Source organism: Gymnoscopelus microlampas (assembly GCF_963454915.1).
Source record: "Gymnoscopelus microlampas genome assembly, chromosome: 8".
In the NCBI taxonomy this organism is placed as follows: domain Eukaryota; kingdom Metazoa; phylum Chordata; class Actinopteri; order Myctophiformes; family Myctophidae; genus Gymnoscopelus; species Gymnoscopelus microlampas.
In genome coordinates this window covers 47,485,414-47,506,417 of record NC_139945.1, presented here as the reverse complement: position 1 = coordinate 47,506,417, position 21,004 = coordinate 47,485,414, and the positions used below count along the sequence as shown (strand labels likewise).

Genomic DNA, 21,004 nt, shown 5'->3' with positions numbered 1-21,004 from the left:
CACAAGCTTACAACACATTGCAATATGAAGCTTTGTGAGCTATTTTTGCAGAATTGTCACCTATCATGACATGCCCAGAATAGGGGCGCTATAGGGTTCATGCGCTTAAAGCATGCATGTGATGATGTGTACTGTATGTGTCTGTGTCTAAGCAAAGGGTTAACGTTGTAATTGACTATTTTTGTGGGAATATAAATGGCACAACTAACCAACTTCTATCTAAACAGACTACACACAATTTGCATCGCAGTACAACTTTTCTCCAACAAAAGAAATACAGTAGATCAGCTAAAACATACATGTACTGCAATGTCTGACAGCCTTTTATCAGTTCTCCTGTACACATGGCAGCTGTCTGTGTCTTCTTCACCACATCCTCTTCTTCGTGCATACAGTTGGAACTCTTCAGCAGCTGCATATGTTCTTTTTGCAATGTTTGTGAGTTGGCCTAGTTGGTATGCAGATGTGAAACCATCTCATAAAATAATTTCCTGGTATTATGTTAGTGGCTGAGGAACTCCTGTGGATCCATGAAACAGTGAGTCACCGCAGGGGAAGCCCTAGTTGTAAAGTAAATCACCAAAAAGATAGCTCGTCTGCATTTGATGTAAGTACATCACAAAAAGCTGCTGACAGTGTATCATAACCAGAGATGGGCGAAAATACATCAAAAAGTATTTTGATACAAATTACAAATACTGGGTCAAGAATTTATCACAAATACAAAATACTGGTCTGAGAAATATTTAAGATAGCCTACAAATACAGATTTTGTATTTTGAAAATACATTTTATGAAATTATTCAATGATTAGTCAATTCATAGGTTGATTGCCAAATATTACATGAATTGCCTATGTCAGAATTTCTGAGAATAGATTCTCACAATAGATTCTTTTTCATGGTGTTTGGAGCAAGCACCCAAAAATATTTTTGTGCGTGTGTGGTAAACATTCTCTCTGTTATTTCTCTCTATCACATGCACGCACACAAGCACACACACACACACACACACACACACACACACACACACACACACACACACACACACACACACACACACACACACACACACACACACACACACACACACACAATAAAATAGTTGTAAGAAAGGGGTGGAATTGATTGGATTGATTTCTTTATTGGACAATTAGACAGCTGCCACACAAAGAGCTCCATGCTGATTGGTTGACTTGGTCAGGTACAGGCCATCTTCTGTGACTGGTTGATTGGTTTTGGCATGGCCATGGTCTCAACTTGGGGAAAAACAACAATGCAGGTTAGAAATAGGAAGTGACTAAATGTGAAAATAACTAAGTCATATGTTTTTAGTTTAATTTCTAATAAAAAATAATTATAATATATTAGCAATAATAATAATCATATTATTATTAACTGTGGTACCATTAGCAGGAGGTGAATCCTTTCCAGTAGAAGTTTTTACATCCAGCCTTCCTCTCTCGGGGCGGGAGGCTGTTAGGGGCATCAACTGAGCGCTCCAAATCCTCTTTAGCCACGCCTCCCTCCACTTCTGTCACCATAGGGACCTCCTCCCCCTCGCCTGCCGCCATCGAAACCACCTCTGCTTCACGCTGAGCAGCATCGCCCCCTGGCAATGAGAGCTGAGACAGCAGGTCTTCTATGGCACGCTTCCTCCATTCCTACACACACAAACACACGCATGTTCACACACAGAACTGACCCTTGTGGGATGCCATATATTACAAAATAATATCTAGTACAGCTGGAAAAATGTGTGCACTAACTCTGGATGATTAATTAGTTACCCCTAGCTATTTTGGGCAAAGAAAATTGGTGTAGAGAGGGGAAAAGGTACAAAAGTACAGTAAGTAAGTTAACAAAGGTCCGTTTTAGAGTGTTTAAGTGCTTAACTAAGAATTATAATAAGCATAGAGAGAGTGTTGTATCTGACCTGAGGAAGCAGGGCGATGGAGCGTGTTCTCTGCAGTAATGAGTGGTGTTGTAGAGGTTGGAGCTGTTGGTTTAGAGGTTGAGACGTGGCGGAGCTCGATATCACCATGATGAGAGCAAGTACCATCAGGACTCTGGTAGTCGGAACTGACTGCATGTCTGTCAGGAGGATATATAAGAACTACTGTTACCACTGTCTACTGCTACGGTACTACTACTACTACTACTGAATATTACTACTACTACTGATGCTGCTATACTTGTATGAGCCTGTTGGTGGAATAACGTGTGATTGTTGTTTACTGTTTGGGTGTCGCTGTCTTTATGTCAGTGGGCTCAGGTATATAAGTGGGAAGTGCACTGTCATTATCAGGTATTTGACCTGGAAGCAGTGTTGCCACTGCCAGGTGTATGATAATGACATTTGTATGATCATTTTACCGTCTGTACGGTTGATGTACGATCAATAAAGCCAAAATGAGCCAAATGAGGTGTGCGATGAAGCAAAAGGCATGAATCTGTTGGGTCTACTGTGATGAAAGAATGTATTGCTAATGCAAAAAGACTTTGTTTCAAGTAATGACGGTGATGTACATGAAACTCATGTTGTTCATGATATTCATCCAAAGTAAACGCTCAAGTAAAGAGAGTGGTAAAAGTGGTACTGCACAAAATAAAAAGATAGGCAGACAGAGTTGCACCGCAGTTTTAAAGGAAATGCATGCTTTGGAGGAGCAGGTTGAGGAGGTAAAGGGGGGGGCAGCTTGATTTGTTCGCTGAAATAGCTGCATCCACTGCACATTTTTCAGTATTAAAGTGGTCAGATCTGAAATATTCTTCTCAAGGACCTTCAAATGGCATGAATTCCGATTTGGAAAGGGAAAAAATGAATCTGTTAAACCACTATCAATGGATGTGTAACCAAAGGAAATGAATGACTAATGGTTTAAAACAGCTTCCAACCATCAAGGCAGCACCAATGAACAACAACAGGGAAAACAACATATTGGGAATTTCCAACATTTTCTGTACCAATCAACAACTGTTCCGTTAAATGAGGAGGAAAGGCAATCTACAGTGCATACCATCATCAAATGAACAAAATATGCCTGCAGTGGAGACATACTTACCATCATGCACAGGCAAAATGAAAAACAGCGCTGCAACATTTTGTACCATGTGATATTGCCAAATTTGAAGGGGATCCCCTCCAATACAGATCATTCATCAAAACCTTTCAGCAAGGAGTGAAGGGAAATGCAGTAAAAGTGTATTGCTTGTACTACTTGCAGTTTACTAGGTCAACCACAAGAACTGGAGAATACGTAGACTTTGCTATCATATGGCTCCTGAGCAGAGAGAGAGAGAGAGAGAGAGAGAGAGAGAGAGAGAGAGAGAGAGAGAGAGAGAGAGAGAGAGAGAGAGAGAGAGAGAGAGAGAGAGAGAGAGAGAGAGAGAGAGAATGTATTGTACTCACTTCTGTGTTGGGTTTGATGAAGATAGAGCTTTCCAGGTCAGGTCTAGATCAGAGATGATCTGGGTTCTGCAAGTCTGGTCTGGGTCGGAGCTGATGTGGTTTCTGTGTGTGCAGAACTTCTTCTTTTAAAGGCTGTCCACAGGTCACATGACTTCCTGTTTGACTGACAGCAGGCCAGGACTCTGTAGTGACGATGGAATCTCTGACTGTTTTAATGGTTGTTAGTTTGTTTAACGTGTGTGTGTGTGTGTGTGTGTGTGTGTGTGTGTGTGTGTGTGTGTGTGTGTGTGTGTGTGTGTGTGTGTGTGTGTGTGTGTGTGTGTGTGTGTGTGTGTGTGTGTGTGTGTGTGTGTGTGTGTGTGTGTGTGTGTGTGTGTGTGTGTTCTGTAATTAAGTCTAATGGATTTTAAATGGAAGCTCCATTAAGAAGGCCATAAATTCATTATTGTTGAATACACAGAGACAGAAACATTTAGTGCAACATGTCTTCCTTTTCACATTGACAAACATCATGGTCCTGTGGTCCCCAAACGCTGGGTCGGGACCCATGTATGGGTCGCGAGTAAATATTCTCTTTTTTTCTGTTTACTAGAATTTCTTTAATTATTATTTCAAAAGATTTTCACAAAAAAATTAAACATCAAACAAATTCATAAATTTAACATTTCAAATATTTATTCAACTGAATGTCATACATTAAAAAAAAATCTAAGAAATAAAACACTTTTAAGAAGTAGTGAAAATAGGAGATCTACAACTACATTGTGAGCTTGTAGATCAGCTATTTTCACTATGTTGGGAGACATACAATTTCTCTTTTGGGTCTCAAGCTAAAAGGTTTGGGAGCCATGCGTGATATTCTAATACAGTCATAATTATCTTCAGAACACTTCATTTTGACAAACATTAACAATTCAAGGTTTTTACATGTGTATACTGTATAGAATAAAGTGTGGGGACACTTCACTTTTATCAGTCAGCAGAAATGTTTTATTAATCAGCAGTGAAACATTTGAACTTAATAAAAAACATTTGTCACAACAAACCAAACCAAATATTTTGTATAAAGAATGTAAAATGCTAGAAGGCACAGTTTGCTAGGGTAACAGCAGGCAGGCAGGCAGGCAGGCAGGCAGACAGACAGACAGACAGACAGACAGACAGACAGACAGACAGACAGACAGACAGACAGACAGACAGACACACAGACAGACAGACAGACAGACAGACAGACAGACAGACAGACAATAAATAGTGGTAACCACGGAGACAGGAGAATTATGGGCTGAACAGACCTGCTCTATTGTTTTAAAACAAACAGTCTCAAAATTAAACCATATACAACACAGTGTCACATCTCCACTAAGCTACAGTATAGAAACCACCTCAGGCTAACTTTGTCTTGAGAATAAATGAGAGTTAATAGTTTGAATTCTTATTTCGAGTCAGGGTTAAAATAAAGCATGGCGTGCTAGAATGTAGAGCTTTACAAAACTAAACGTTACTTACAACCAAACCAGACAATACCAGTGGTGCGACCACTACATAGATAATAAATATTTAAAGAACAATAAAGACTGTAGTAATAATCTCTCATCAGTTCATTTTATGTGCTGGGACCACAACAGTGTCTATTCAAAGGAACCTTCCAGGATGATCAGTGTATTATACTGCTGGGCTAGCTTCTGTCTGTAGAAACAGACTTACGACAAGTCACATTATGAAGCAACTGATTACCAGTCTACAATAATGAGAGGGGTGTGAATGACCAGTTAACTCGTCATTCAGTACCATCGTATCACCATACAGGCCATTCTGCGATACATGCTGTATTGTCCATCATCTGTATTGTACATCAATAGATTAGTGTAGTTAAAATCATGTGTTCATTCATCTTTGGAAAAAACCTGACAAAACCAGACTTTATATGAAGTTGCTAGATTACATTTTGGATCAATACCTCCACATCCTTTTTACTTGCAAGCCTCACTCTACTGAATAATGTAATGATTTGGATAATTCTCTCGTTTAGTATTAATTTGCAGTTAAGTTTAGCTGCCAAACAATTCATTGATTAATAATACCTGAAATAAAGTGTGCTGCGCACATATTTGGAGTTTTATGTGGGATTAATATTACATTAGGACCATGTACTGTACTATTTACAACAACAAATCCAAGCAGAAGAAAGCAATAGTTGTAGTCTGTACAGACTATGTTGCTCACTTAAGCTCAATTTCTCTATCTCACAATGGTGTTGCTTGCCAAAAGGAGCAGCCATTAATTGTATTAGAAAGGATAGGGTGTGTTAGCTTGAAGATCCCGTGAGGGTGGTAAGTGCCACCTTCACACGATTTATCGTTGACATCAACATTATGGCAAAAACAGTTGTGGGTAGTTGTCTATCCTTTTACCAAGTGATGCCGCAGATCCACCAAAACATTTTAGCAGATATTTTAACTTAAAATACAATAAATAAATAAGAATGCATTAATCATCTTTTTCAAGGGCTATAAGCAACAACATTTGACATGACTATTATTTTGAGAGGCTGAGGTTTGAAGGGCATGTAATATGATACTTCCTGGATTTGTGCAAATCATATCTAAAGATGTAGCATCATAATGGCCTGGCCTGGGGCTTGACACATGCACAATAAGATTAAGATAATGGCTGAAGATTATCAGGATGAGCATATACACATATTATGTGTAAACCTCTTCTCTGTATTGCAGGATTTGTGGCAGCTGTCTTTGAATGGATACAGTTCAGTGATTTCAAGCATTAAAATATGTAAAAAATGGTTTGTTGAATCTGGCACCATGATAAACTACCCTGTTGAAGTTTCATATTCATTAGGTCAGTGTTGATGCATCCATTTTTGTCCAGTTTTGATCATAGCGACCGCTGCACTGCTCTGTTCCTTCCTGTTGAAATTCAACAGGGCTCCTTTTAGGCTCAAAAGTGTACAAAACCCAGACATTAAGGGCCATCCTATGGCTGGGATACTCTAGTCTATAGAAACCACTATAGTTGCAGCTGTTGCCTCGCATTGTATCAAATTAAATTCCACTGAAACTATATATCTTTACAAAACGAGAGCATGTGCCTAAACTTTCAACTTGAATGCTGAGGCTACATCTCTGTCCTTCATTAGCACTTACACTCTTCTCCTTCTACAAAACTTGCTAACTATAACCCTGTTATGGATCATTCGAAGAGAGAGATGGAATTGAAGAGTGTGTGTATTTTTACTTTTACTAAAATTATTAATACTTTGTGCCGGTATATCGATAATGTTTCACAAGAGCATATATCGCAATACATTGCTGTATGGCTTATTTCACCCACCCCTAATAACCAGTATACCTATCATATTCCACATACACTGATTTACATACCTGTGCAAAATAACATTACCAGCTGGTTTCGCTATTTTAATAGTAGATTGGCTAATGCTAAACACTGTATGGATATTGATATCTCATAACTCTGATTCTGCTTGTTACACACACACACACACACACACACACACACACACACGTGCACATGTGCATGTACACACACACACACACACACACACACACACACACACACACACACACACACACACACACACACACACACACACACACACACACACACACACACAGTATTGTCATCATAGTAACTCCATAATCGACATTTGATACAGTGCTAACTGGGTGGCTGTGACCCAATAACATTTTGGTGGATTATCAGAGTTGTAGTCTAATACAGTTCAGGTGCATTCTGCCCCTGGTGACGGTTAGAGGAAATCCAAGGTAGTCGTCATGGTTACCAGTGTAGGTTGTAGTTTTTGTCAAGTAGTCGTTAAGGTTACCAGTGTATGTTACCGATGTACAGCAGTTGTCATGGATACTATTGTTTGATGCAGACTCGACAGCGGCTGACAATGTTTCCTGGATAGTCTCCTTTAACTGTCTGGGGTTGGGGCTTACTGTGGGGTGAGATACATTGTTATATAGGTTAATGTTCATCATCTTATTAATGTTGTTAGTTTCACTAATGTTAATGTATTAATGTTATTAAGATCAATGCGATTCATGTTATAATTGTTTACTGTTATTGGTATGTAGTCTGTTGCTGTCGGGAAGAAACCTTGTATCTCCATATTTTAACTTTTTTTACTTTTTCGTAACTTAATGCTCTACTTCATACAAGAGTGTCGCACAAAAGCAGTGAAAATAGCAGATCTACAAGCTCACATCGCGACGCGGTGCGAGCTTGTAGATCGCCTATTTTCATTATTTTAAAATGTTTTTTAAAATAATAATAAAAACAGGAACGGTTTTGGACAGCAACACTATGTATGTGCCTTTATATGTTACTGTGTTTTAGGGTCTGTATATATGTAACATAAAAAAATGTAACAACATGAAGTTTATACTGTACCCTGCCGTGGAAAATACTGTGTTCTGATTGGTCGGAAGGTGTGTATATTTTCAGATAACCACACAGCTATGGTCTTCTAAATTAATACGCTACTTTTTCTATATCTTAATAATTGGCAAATGCCCATGAAATAGCCAGAATAATTAAGTCTGAGCCTTCAGGTTATCAATTCTCCACATTGTAACCACACAGCTCATCATGGATTATCCCTTTCGTATGTATGTATGTATGTATGTATGTATGTATGTATGTATGTATGTATGTATGTATGTATGTATGTATGTATGTATGTATGTATGTATGTATGTGCGTGCGTGCGTGCGTGCGTGCGTGCGTGCGTGCGTGCGTGCGTGCGTGCGTGTGCGTGTGCGCGTGCATGTGCGTGTGCCTGTGCGTGCTTGAATGTGTGTGTGAGTGCAGCCGTGCGTGTGTGCACGCTTACCTGAACAGGTTGTGGGGGTCTAGGGCAGCCAACCAATAGGAATAGGAGTCAGAGTAATAGTTGCAGGTTCCTCGACCATGACACTCGATGAACGGAACCCGACTGAAATGTTCCAGACAAGAACCAGGAGATGCTAGAGGCTGACCAGAACCCTCGGAACCAACACCAGTTTGCTACACACACACACACACACACACACACACACACACACACACACACACACACACACACACGCACGCACACGCACGCACACACACGCACACACACACACACACACACACACACACACACACACACACACACACACACACACACACACACACACACAATATTGTTGATGCAGAACTATGATGTGATACTGTACATCTAGTAACTGATGACACACTTATATGGAGAAGATATAGACTGACCATGACAAAAGAGTATCCTTTCCACAAAGAGCGCCACCCAATGGGACATTCTGGAATTTGACAGGTTTGACTGTGGACAGCGATGACGTTGGCCTGGGTCTCACATACAGAACACCTGAGCAAGAATAAACATAACATTTTTACCAAAAATGTATAATCCTGTAGTTCATTACAGTAAGTAAGGATCTCACTAAGATCCAATAGTAAACCCAGGCGCACAAGGGGCTCACCAAAGCTAATCCCCATAAAGTCTGACAACCGGAGAGTTGTCTACATACATTATCTTTAAATTGATGCCTGTGGAACCGAAGGTCCATCACCAGGAGGTCTTTTATAGTTAATGAGTTTATTACCGCCCATGACTTGGACTTCTTTTTCCTGGTTGAAACGTGGGCAGATACCGATTTCAATCTTATTGCAGCATGTCCCCCCGGCTATTCCTTTTGGAAATCCAGCAGGTCTGGACGAGGAGGGGGACTTGCTGTCATTCATAAAACTGGCCAAAAATGCACACCAGTCGCTATTGGGAACTTCACCTCCTTTGAGCTCTTCTCTTTTACAACCTCTCATCCCACTGTCTTCGTTGGCTTGTTATACCCCCCCCCCCCCTTCTTAGACTTGATTCACACTTTTAATTGCACCCAACATGTCTCCGGCCCGACCCATGATCATGGTCATACTCTTGATTTAATTATTACCCTCTGCCTCAATCCAGTAGATCTCCAGACCACCACCATGCCTGTTTCTGACCACGCCGCCATTCTTTTTAAACTTCCCCTAGCGCTGGAGGTCTCTATGCCGAAAGGCCCCAGATGCTTCCAGCACGGTAGCCACCCTAAAAATCTCCAAAGCCTCTCCACTAGCAAAAAAGCCTCCACCATGGATTAATGCCCGTGTCCGGGTCATAAGAAGGGCATGTAGACACGCAGAACGTGTATAGAAAGCCTCTAGGTTACCATGTAATTTCACCGCCATGAAACTGCTCTTAAAAAATGTAAACAACACCATTTGTGGAGAATGGTGGAGAGCGGAGAGAGGAGAGATCAAACTATTTCTCTCATCTCATAGCTAGCAATCCTCACAATCATCAAAACATCTCTTCAGCACGATTAATTCTCTCATTCACCCCCCCCCCCCCCAGCTTTGTTGTCTAGATGTGTGGCACGAATGAACAGTCATTTTTGGACAGAGAAAAACCAAATATGACATGGAGCACTGGAGAGCAACGTAAAATTGTGTTTTTGAAAAGTTGCGGCGTATATTGTAGACACAGCCCTGTCGAGACAGCAGCCTTTTATTTCATTTTTATTTATTTATTTGCACAATAAAAAATAAGTGCAGGTGAGAAAGGAAACCCATATACTTATACATATACCTTATACAAGGTTCTCACCTAAAATAATAAACAAGTAGTAAGCTAAATATAGTAATCAAACATAAGACACGACAAACAACAAGTACCTTGTGTGCAGTTGAATGTGTGTGTGTGTGTGTGTGTGTGTGTGTGTGTGTGTGTGTGTGTGTGTGTGTGTGTGTGTGTCTGTGTGTGTGTGTGTGTGTGTCTGTGTGTAAGCGTGCGTGTCTATGCAGAAGTACGACTACATTGGGGCGTCCGCTGGCCTAGCGGTCCAGGCGCATACCACATGCTGGTAATCCAGCTTGACAGCGTATCGCGGGTTCGACTCCCACTCCCGACGACCTTTACTGTATGTCTCCCCCCCATCTCTCTCCCCATTTCCTGTCAGCCTACTGTCCTGTTCAAATAAAGGCATAAAAGCCCAAAAAATATCTTTAAAAAAAAAAGAAGTACGACTACATTATAAGGTAGAAGCAAGTGGAGAGGCCTTATGGAGATATGCTCCCCCTTTTCTATTTTTGTACTATATCTGAGCTATATGTGAGCAGTACTCTGATTGGGTGGGTAATTGTATTGGTTACCTGTGGGGAGCTACCCCCGACTGTAATATGGAGGCGTGGGCATGCGTGTGCGCATGCACGTTTAACATGGAGGCGAGCACATGTTAAATTCGCTGCATGCTGGAAAGAAAACGCGATTTAAAAGGTTAATCCTTCAATGTTTCCATTCTGTCTAAACAACAGACATCTCTAGGATACCACGAGCACCTTTACTTTTTAGATAGAATTTGACATTTTCACTGGTCCCGCATTGAACATAAAGCAGTGGGATCTCATCCTGGAGCTATAGCAGAGGGTGAGGTCACAGACGGGGCTACGTACAGTGGGGAACCAGGCAGCCACTCCCTAGAAAAGATGGCTTCTCATTGTCAAACAGATTCTATTGAAGGTCTGAGGACCTAAACATTGTGTCTATTTCTCAAATAAACGTTTTAATTGCAAGTACAGGCAGTGAGTTGTTTATGCGTACAGGTCCTCTCCTACGCACCTCTTTCTTTTTGTAGGTATGTGAAGAATAGATTCCTTAACACAGAAACTGAAACACTGGCACAGCCCACTGTGTGTGTGTGTGTGTGTGTGTGTGTGTGTGTGTGTGTGTGTGTGTGTGTGTGTGTGTGTGTGTGTGTGTGTGTGTGTGTGTGTGTGTGTGTGTGTGTGTGTGTGTGTGTGTGTGTGTGCGTGCGTGCGTGCATGCGTGCATGTGTGTGAGAGTGTGTGTGTGCGTGTGAGTTACCTGCTGACGTAACCCTCTAGTGAATCTCCGGAGAGCAGGGCCATGTCACTGGGCATTGCTTTGTCAGTGGACAGCCAATAGGAGTAGTCGTTTCGTGAGGCATAGCGGCATGTTTCGTCAGTGTTACAGAAGAGAAAAGGCATCGTAGAAAAACGAGGAAGACAGCTACCTAACGAACCTGAGAGACACATCATACAAAGACCATCCATTAGTAGAGCCTGCACATTAACACAGAAAGACATCACATTAACATACAAAGATCACCCATTAGTAGAGCCTGCACATTAACATAGAAAGACATCACATTAACACAGAGAGACATCACATTAACACAGAGAGACATCACATTAACACAGAGAGACATCACATTAACACAGAGAGACATCACATTAACACAGAGAGACATCACATTAACACAGAGAGACATCACATTAACATAGAAAGACATCACATGAACACAGAGAGACATCACATGAACACAGAGAGACATCACATGAACACAGAGAGACATCACATTAACACAGAGAGACATCACATTAACACAGAGAGACATCACATTAACACAGAGAGACATCACATTAACACAGAGAGACATCACATTAACTCCGAAAGACATACACTACCCTTAGCACAGAGGTCTCACATTAACATAGAGAGTAATCACATTGACATAGAAAGACACCTCAATAACACTGAAAACATCACATTAACACTGAAAGACATATATTATTGTTATGATTATGTTAGATTATGTTATGTTATATTATTATAGTTATATTATTACAGTGTAGCACCATTTGCGGAACAAGGGTGCCATGTCATGAGTTTGATGGCCCATTGTTCCGAAGTGTTTTAATTACATAAGCTGTCTTTATTACTTACGTTTTATTCTGTTGTTTTGCTGTTTTCACTTACATAACTTGTTTATCCTGTTGTTTTTATTCATCATTATTATTTACACTGTTGTATTATGCTTTTGTAATCTCGGCATCATTGAAAATGAGGGCTCTGTCCTCAATGTATCCCCGAGAAAATAAATAAAGGTTGAATGAATGAAGTACCATTGGCCCCCAAAACGGCCCTCACAAGCGGGGGGCCAGGTCGATGAAACTCCTCTATGAAATAAGTACAAATCAGACCATGTGGTCTCAGGTTCTTTTGCAAGGAATCAAACAGACAGGACAGACTAGCCTACACCTGCCCCACTTTGCAGCAAGATAAAGCCGGGGAGAGATGATAGAAAGTGAAAGCACTTTTAGTTGGCCAGTTATTGTAGGTTGGTTGGTTTGTGTTAGATTGAAGTCCCCCCCAAAAGTTAGTTTTTTGTTTGGTTAATATATTTTTTAACCTTAACATGAAAATCGTAGTAGTTTCTTGCACTCTGCATAACTCCAAAGCATTGATGTACAGTTTTACAACTAAAATGATGAATGCAAATGAATAAACTGATCTTTATACTAGCACTCACTGAAAACAGGTTTGACACAGGGCGCGCAACGCAAACTTATACATATTCATAGGATAGGGAATGCTAAATGAGGGCAAAGATAGAGCAAATATAAAGGTACTGTAAAGATCCTTTGGGGATCGTTATCTGGTGGAGGAAAATACTTGAAATGGCCATGACATGAACAAAGATGTACGTGGACAGGGACTTTAACCATTATTTGTGTTGGATAATATGTTATTTACCAAGGTCTTGACCGTGAGCTCGATTGTTTCCATTGATAAACAGGAGGGAGTATCCAGTGTACAGAAGGCTGGATCCTTCAGGGCATGCAGATTCTTTCTCTCTCTGGCTGTGTTTGGTGAACAGGAAGCCACCTGGTGCCTGGGGGGGGTGGCTGCTGTGGCCTGGGAGCCCCTTCAGACCCTTCAGCCCACCTGGACCCTTTTCACCCTGGATACCTAGTTACACACACACACGCACGCACGCACGCACCCACGCACCCACGCACGCACGCACACACGCACACACACACACACACACACACACACACACACAATCTTTAAAACGTTGAAACATTTGTTTTCATTGAGATACCGTTGATCCAAGACACAACACAATCGATTGATTGATCATTAAAACATACATTCTCTGAAAATGCACACACCAACCCATCTGACCACTTAACATGGCAGCTGAGTCAAGTGGTAAGATGGGTGGGCATGCGAAGACTTTGAAGAGTTTCAAGTGGGCCCTGATCCAGAAAAGGTTGAGTAGCACTGATGTAGTTTATTTGAACTTTTTCAGGGAACATAGACGTAAAGGTATAAAGTAACACAGATTAGAATTAGTACACTTGTTTGAAGTGGCAGTTTACAGAAAGCAGGGTTTAGCCTACCTTGTGATCCAGGGAAGCCGCGGTCACCCTTCAGACCCGGGAAACCAGGTAGACCAATGGGTCCGTCTAGACTCTGCTCTCCTCTGGGTCCCGTTACACCTGGATTACGTACATCAAATACAAAACAAAACATACATACATCAGGGTCAGTTACTGTCAGGGTCAGTGTTAAGGTTGGGGTCACGGCCATCAAATGGTCAAGACGACGTTTCCTTGGCAACAATGCAGACGTCCAACGACCACAGGAGATATTCTGTTCTGGGACCAATAGGAGTGTGGTCCTTTAGAAGGCAGGTCCGAGTCAGCTAGTGTACCAGTGGTTGTTTACTTCTGCATTGGAGGGGAAAAAAACATTGTTATCTAAGAAACCTGGTTATCAGAGTCAGGGACACATTACCTTGAGGTCCAGTCCTGCCTGTGGTCCCTGGGTCCCCTGTCTCTCCTGTTGGCCCAGCTGGTCCCGCTGAACCTTTGTCTCCTGGAAACACGTGAATATCTCTGTAGACCCCCTGCCCTTTGGCACCTACAGGGGGCAGTAGTGAGTAGTAGTTTTATTATCATTGAGGGGTCGTTCTACACTCAGCAACTATATAAACACGAAACACTCCATCGTCACAAACATACAACCAGGTGAAGAACATACTTTACTCATTAACAAAGTAAATAAAGGGAAAAAAGAAAAAGAAAACAAAAGAATAACACCAACATCCATACAGTGAATTTAAATATATCCAGAAGATTAGTCCACAGAGATAGGCGGAGATATCTGATCGTCTGGCTATGCAAGACTATAACGAGAGTATAGTGATGATACAAATTTGATACATTGTAAAAAGAGTAGAGATGATTAAGTACAAATGTTATACAGTATACCAAGAGTAATGTTGATAAACTAGAAAAAGTGCTCCTCGGTGCACAGGTCTCCACCTGGTCAGGTAGTTTATTGTGGGCCAGAAATGTTCAGAATTCACCAATCAGGTTGGAATATGAAAAATCAGACGGATCTGTTTTGATCACTTGACTATAGAGATAATGTGTACGGATTTGCGTGATGTTTGGACAAAATTTGTATGAGTAATATAAAAAAAAAGTCGGCCTCCGGGTGGCGCTATAATAGGGCAATGTTAAAAGGCTATATTTAAAGGGACCTCCTTGTTGAGGCGGGAGTATGAATGTGTGACGTGGTGAATGGGGAATAGGAGACTAAGCTGATGTTCACATCAGCTGACTGACAGCCGATTACAGCTGAGGCGTGCAAGACTTCCGTGCCCTGCATGAACTAACGCTACAGTATGCTTAATTTTTATTCAAAACGGGCCACTCCTGCAAACTTTAGATGTCAATCTTAGCCAATCAGGATGGAATATGACAAATCTGACAGATCTAGAGATCATGTGTACCGATTCGCGTGAAATTTGGATAAAATCTGGAGGAGTAATATCAGAACATGTGTCGGCCTCCTGGTGGCCGTATAAAAGGCAGATGTGAAAAATGCAGGGCAAAAGTTTTTTCTTGGCCTCTAGGGAGTGCACATACAAAGTTTTACACAGATCGGTGCAGTTATAGGTAAAAACACAAATCGGGGCCCGGGCGGTTGGCGTAACGTAATAATGTTACCTGGCTCCCCAGGACGTCCTGTAGTTCCAGACATACCATGGCTTCCTTCTGTCCCCTTCTCACCCTTCTCACCTGAAAGATAACACACGATGACTGTACATCCTGACCTAGGATCTGAACTTTGTGCACCGCAATATTGGTTGATTGCATTGCAACATCTCTGATCTAGGATTTGAACCGTGTACTCTTTCCTATTGGTTGATTGCAACGTCGCTGATCTATATTTGTACCCTGTGCTGTTTGTTGATTTCAACATCGCTGAATGGCGTCCTCCTTCCATTCATTTTGGCATTTCTTTGTTTGGCCAAGTCTGGCCTTCCTCGTATATGCAGCATGCTGTGTCTTCAGTCGGTAAACACACCACTAGGATCTAAACCTTGTACTCCAAACATTGCTGATCTAGGATCTGATCTTTGTGCTGCTTATTATTGGCTGATTGCAACATCGCTGATCTAGGATCTGGTCACTGTGCTCCTTACAACTGGTTGATTGTAATGTTGGTGATCTAGGATCCTTACTATTGGATGACTGTATTGTCGCTGATCTACAGTAAGATCTGATGTTATGTTAGTTGTGTGATCTTACCAATAGGACCCATGTTCCCAATGTCTCCCATCAGCCCTTTGGCACCTGATGACCCTGGAGCCCCATCTCCACCCTGATGGAAAACACAAAGAAAACAAAATAAAAATGGACTTATTATCATTTCTATTCTGTTCTGTTGTACTCTATTATACATAGAATGTGTTCTGTCTTACTGGTTGGCCAGGTAACCCAGGATCGCCTTGGTACCCAGGAGTTCCCAGCAGTCCCATTGCTCCCTTGGCTCCATTGTCTCCTTTATAACCTGGACCTGGGGGACCAGGGAGCCCCGAAGGACCTTCAGGCCCTACAAAAAATATAAACACGATATATTATACACACCCAATATACACACAACATATACATATAATATATACAATGTGTGTACTGTACCTCTTTCTCCTGTTTGTCCAATTGGGCCCCTGTCTCCTTTGGGCCCCTGGACACAAGCCCCATCTATTCCCGGACTGCCGTTCTCCCCAAGTTCTCCTGCTGATCCTGTGGGACCTCTCTCCCCCAGGTCCCCTTGAGGACCCGGAGGTCCATAGGCCCCAGAAGGCCCATCATCTCCTTTTATACCTGATATAGGAGAGGAGAAACTACTTGTTCTGTTGGTCTATGAACTGATAGCTGGTTATACTAGTTATTGAAAGAAACCACCAAAGTGGAAACAGTGGCACAAGTGCACATTTCTTTATTCAGGCTAACGTGTTTTGGCCTCAGCATTCCGCAGAGCAGATTCAAAAGTTAAACTAGATGTTTCAATTAGTTGTTTTTGTAGCACCCACCGCTAAAGAGACGTTCAGAGGAAGCTACTAGTTATATGAACTAGTATTTTAAGGTAAACTCACCAAGTTGACCTTTTTGTCCTTCTTGTCCTTCTGGTCCAACACCAGGAGCTGTAATGAACCAATCACAACAAAGAATGCCACAATTACTAACTGGGATTCAGATTGGCCAAGTTCATGAAAAAACAACAACACAGGTTTACCTTACTTGTTTATGTGAGTGGGACAGTATGAATGTACAAGGCAATACATACAATAAAGTAAAGGACGCAATATAAATATATTGGATTTAGCAAGAATGCTAATTTGAATCCATAACCCCTGAAATGTAACTGTTGCGAACGTTCAGGGCATACTTGCCAGCACCAGCCTATATATGGAGATCCCCATAAATGGAGATGATCGACCTACGAAGTCTGACAGCATAGAATCTCTAGAAAGGGAGATTCCTAACATACCTAGCTCTGACATCAGAAATCCCTCCTGGAAACTCCATATGTGGAGATAACCGAAACATCCAGGACTGACATCATAGTCCCAGATTTGGGCATAACTGACACAGCCCACTCCATACATGGATATGCCTGACACTACCTGACATCACCGTAGTGACATCAGGGGCACAGCCAGCAGTATAAAGGACACTGGATGCCCTGGTTAATGGAGTGTCCTCAGCGACGCTCGAAGAGCATCTTAACTCTCTCCAGAGTACCAGGACGACTAGCTGGCCGTACAACCCAACTAGGCCTCACAGTGGCTCTTGAGATACCAACAAAATGAATAAGAAACAAACCGAAAACAATACAATACAAATAGGGGCTCCGTGAAATACAAATGTGTGGATAAAACTTAAATTTAAATACAGTGGCATTTAAGTAGAACACATTTGTAAATTAGTAAAATAATGTAGTGTATGTGCAAAAACTATTTAAGAATGGTCACAGTAAAATAAATGTTTTTCCCTGCAGCCATGTTTTCTAGGCATTAACCACATGAACCCTACGTTACTATTCTAAGGCGAACATTCTGCAAAAATAGCAGATCTACAAGCTATTTTGAGCTGAGTCTATTGTCTGCGAAGATATTTAGTGAAAACAGGAGGGGGCCAAGTATAGAGCCCGCGGGAATCCAACCAACTAGTATAGTATACAGTAGGGTTCAAGTGGGTTTAAGTGGTTAATAACAATACGGATTATAATGCTTTGTTTTGACAATTAATACTTGAACCATTGAACTACCCTCCCTTCTCTGCTCTCCTCTCCTACCCAGTGGCAAGTCCAGGGGCTAGCCTAAGGTGGCACTGACCACCCAAGTGCCACCCTATTACATACAGTAGTTTGTACATTCGGAAATCCGGGGTGCTCTCAGAGTGCACACTGCACTGCTCAGAGTGAGAAGCCTGGTTCTCTAAGCGTCTGACTATTTATGACAACAATGACGGATGGCTTCCTTGGTAGCTACTCTAGAGTATTCAACATGTGCATCAATGTGTAACAAAATTGTAACAGATTCTCAAATTCTCATATTCCCATATATTAGGCTACATATGATGCCACTCTGTTTTGTTACCATTGGTATAGGTTTATTCATCTTTTAAATAAACACAGGAATGTAAGACACTATAATGCTGGTAGTAATTAAAGTTACAATAGATATATTGGTAGTGGAGAGTGAGACAAAAATATGCTTTTCCGACGTGTGTGCGCACGCACGCATGCACGTAGGCTACACGTGTCTGTGTGTGTGTTTGTACTTCATTCCACCTCTGCATACAGGTATGTCAGTGCCACTTGGTCCACCCAAGTCTGGACATCTCTCCTCTCCTACCTCCTATATCATCTCTCCCCTCCCCTCTCTTTTACCTCGTATCTCCTGGCCTCTCTCCTCTCTCCACTTCAACCTCCTAGCTCTCCTGTCCTCTCCTATCTCATATCCAACCTTCTATGTCTCCTTTCCTACCTCCCATGTCTCCTTTCTCTCCAGCAGGTCCTGGTATTCCATCTCGTCCTTGACTCCCTCTTGGCCCTGGAAGGCCTGGGTAACCGGGATTTCCATGGTTACCTAGGTGAGTAGTAGAGTTGCAGAAAGTTGTATTGACATTAATAACATGGGAACTTAAGTAATAACCACTTATGTAACCACCATAACTTAAAATAACATTACTGGAATAAATACTATCTATTTCATGCATACACTACTTGGTAATTAACAGTCACAGTAACTACAGCTACTGGACCTGAAATCAGTAGCCTGAGAATGTTACTCATGTTTCATGTGTGACCAAATAATTGTGCCTTAAACTGGGCTCACACAACGGGATAATCGGAAAGATTTGGGGTCGGAAATGCCCCTCCCGAAGATCACGGGGGTGTTCCCACTTCCATGATGGTTGGGACTGATAACATAGCTAGATTAACCTGTAGTGTGACGGTTGCTCACAGACAGATCAAGGCCGTCCTGATAATGATCAAACATGTTTGATGTTTATCTGGATGACTATTGTCTGAGTGGGACGACGGGAGTTCTGCACAACCGAGAGAGACAAGTTTACAAGGAGACAGACGTGCAGTGAATGAGAGGACTTTTGAAATGGTGACCGGTCGAAACAACCTGTCGACAACCTGTTGATAGCTGAGGCATATTGACAGCTGAGGCTTGTTGATAGGGGGCAAGAACACAACGTGCTATATTCTGTGTCTTCCCAGACACATCATAACTGTTACCACTGCAAGAGTTTAACTGTCTCCATCGTTTATATCTGCTTCTGCACATGATCACATGAGATGAGATCACTTGAGGTGCTGCGTTGCTCTGCCAGGCACGATATCCTGTAGAGTGTAATGCCCCAATATTTTAAAATCTCATAGTGTGTGCATGTTTAAGATGATAGACAATGGGGGGCACGGTGGAGCAGTCGGTAGCGCTGTCTCCTCACAGCAAGAAGGTCCTGGGTTCGATTCCCGCCGGGGACGCTGTGGGCGCTGGGGGCGTGTCTTCTCCTCCGCATCAACAGTGCCCATACCCTAGGTGGGGTTGGCGAAAGGGCCTACTCTGTGTGGAGTTTGCATGTTCTCCCTGTGTCTCTTAGGGTAGTTAATACCCTCACAAAAACATGTAGTAATCCTGGTCACTATACCGCCTCCCCCATGACAGCCGGGGCGCCTGATGGAGGGGAAGGGAACTGGTTCGAATAACGTGTTCCTTCCACGCGCTTCGTCCTACCGGGGAAACTCCCCCCTGTTAGGTGACAAGAAGGTCAGTTGGCTCTCATGCACTGAAGGAAGCATGAGCTCGGCCCTGGCTTCCCTAGGCTGTGGGGGACTGGTGTAGCGCTGGTGTAGGGCTGGTGTCGGCTCACTTAGGAAATTGGCACCGGGTGGAAAAAAATGGGTTACAAAAATCGCGGGATAAAAATTTTGAGATTAAATTTTTTTTATAGACAATGGATAAGAAAAAGAAAATGCATCTCCATAGTAACCATTCCAGGACCATGGACAGCTCTTCGGTGCTCAGCCAACTTTAACCCTGACAGAACAATAACAAACTAAAGCTTTTGTGTGCAACCCAGACAGTTTTTAAGTTTCTTAATTCAATATTTAAATATTCAACAATGTCTATGATAGAGACGTGAATCAGTTTCTATCCAACAGTTCTGTGTTCCCTCACGTTGAAATTTCAACGTGTCAGTCTCAATGTGTTTTCCAGATAGCATCACAAATGCTCTTTAGAAGTAGCATGATCATGAAAAAAGTTGTTTGATTCAACTGCATGCTTACAACTGCGATATACTTTTAGAGGGAACGTTGCATCAACAATGGCAACACAGGTTGAACGAAATGTCACGTAAAGGGAAAGCATCTGCCTGCATGCTGTATTCCTACTCCCATTAAACCTCTTACTCACAAATGAACGTTTTTTCCTACCATGATTGCTGCTCGGATTTTTGTATGTCCATTTCTCTGGTTAATTTCACACTCACTGAAACGTTTTCCCACGTGCACACACCAGAGCGACTTCCTGACCACAGAGGTCAGGCTATGAGTAGTACTATGAGTCATTTATAGGAATTAGTATTACTGCAATATTAAATAGTATGTTTAGTAGTATTAGTTGTGGTAGTTGTATAGTATGTTACTAGTACTGTGTTGAGGTACCTGGAGGCCCATTGGGCCCATCGGCTCCCGTAGACCCAGGGGCTCCCTCAACACCCTGCAACCCCGATGACCCTGGAACACCTGACATATAGACACACCGTTATAAGCATAAAAGGTTCCTAAAGGGTATATTACTTGTATATTATTAGCTTTAAAACTGGCCTCTGTATT

At 42.0% G+C, this 21,004-nt stretch overlaps 2 protein-coding genes across 2 annotated transcripts in view; both read right to left on the bottom strand.

Moving 5' to 3' along the window:
* Window positions 1-1,130: 1,130 nt before the first annotated feature.
* sst1.2 (somatostatin 1, tandem duplicate 2) lies at window positions 1,131-3,488 on the bottom strand. Its single transcript, XM_084064372.1, has 4 exons — window positions 3,412-3,488; window positions 1,936-2,093; window positions 1,407-1,663; window positions 1,131-1,258 (listed from the first exon to the last, which is right to left on the bottom strand). Exons 2-3 carry the CDS (start codon window positions 2,089-2,091, stop codon window positions 1,409-1,411), a joined length of 411 nt encoding a protein of 136 aa, XP_083920498.1. The 5' UTR covers window positions 2,092-2,093; window positions 3,412-3,488; the 3' UTR covers window positions 1,131-1,258; window positions 1,407-1,408.
* Window positions 3,489-4,189: 701 nt separating this feature from the next.
* Window positions 4,190-21,004, bottom strand: part of col4a3 (collagen, type IV, alpha 3) — a 74,931-nt gene continuing 58,116 nt past the window's right edge. Inside the window, exons 40-53 of the mRNA XM_084065092.1 lie at window positions 20,834-20,914; window positions 18,639-18,740; window positions 16,743-16,790; window positions 16,285-16,470; window positions 16,068-16,198; window positions 15,895-15,967; window positions 15,310-15,381; window positions 14,090-14,215; window positions 13,693-13,791; window positions 13,040-13,255; window positions 11,348-11,525; window positions 8,698-8,812; window positions 8,288-8,460; window positions 4,190-7,390 (exon numbers count right to left, since the gene is read on the bottom strand). Coding sequence (XP_083921218.1) covers window positions 7,312-7,390; window positions 8,288-8,460; window positions 8,698-8,812; window positions 11,348-11,525; window positions 13,040-13,255; window positions 13,693-13,791; window positions 14,090-14,215; window positions 15,310-15,381; window positions 15,895-15,967; window positions 16,068-16,198; window positions 16,285-16,470; window positions 16,743-16,790; window positions 18,639-18,740; window positions 20,834-20,914 — 1,679 coding nt within the window. The 3' untranslated portion in view covers window positions 4,190-7,311. The remainder of the gene's footprint in view (window positions 7,391-8,287; window positions 8,461-8,697; window positions 8,813-11,347; window positions 11,526-13,039; window positions 13,256-13,692; window positions 13,792-14,089; window positions 14,216-15,309; window positions 15,382-15,894; window positions 15,968-16,067; window positions 16,199-16,284; window positions 16,471-16,742; window positions 16,791-18,638; window positions 18,741-20,833; window positions 20,915-21,004) is intronic.

Coding starts and splice junctions, on each gene's coding strand:
- sst1.2 (XM_084064372.1), bottom strand. CDS start 2,091: ATGCAGTCAGTTCCGACTACCAGAGTCCTGATGGTACTTGCTCTCATC. Junction 1,664..1,935: donor CCATCGCCCTGCTTCCTCAG/GTCAGATACAAC, acceptor TTGTGTGTGTAG/GAATGGAGGAAGCGTGCCAT.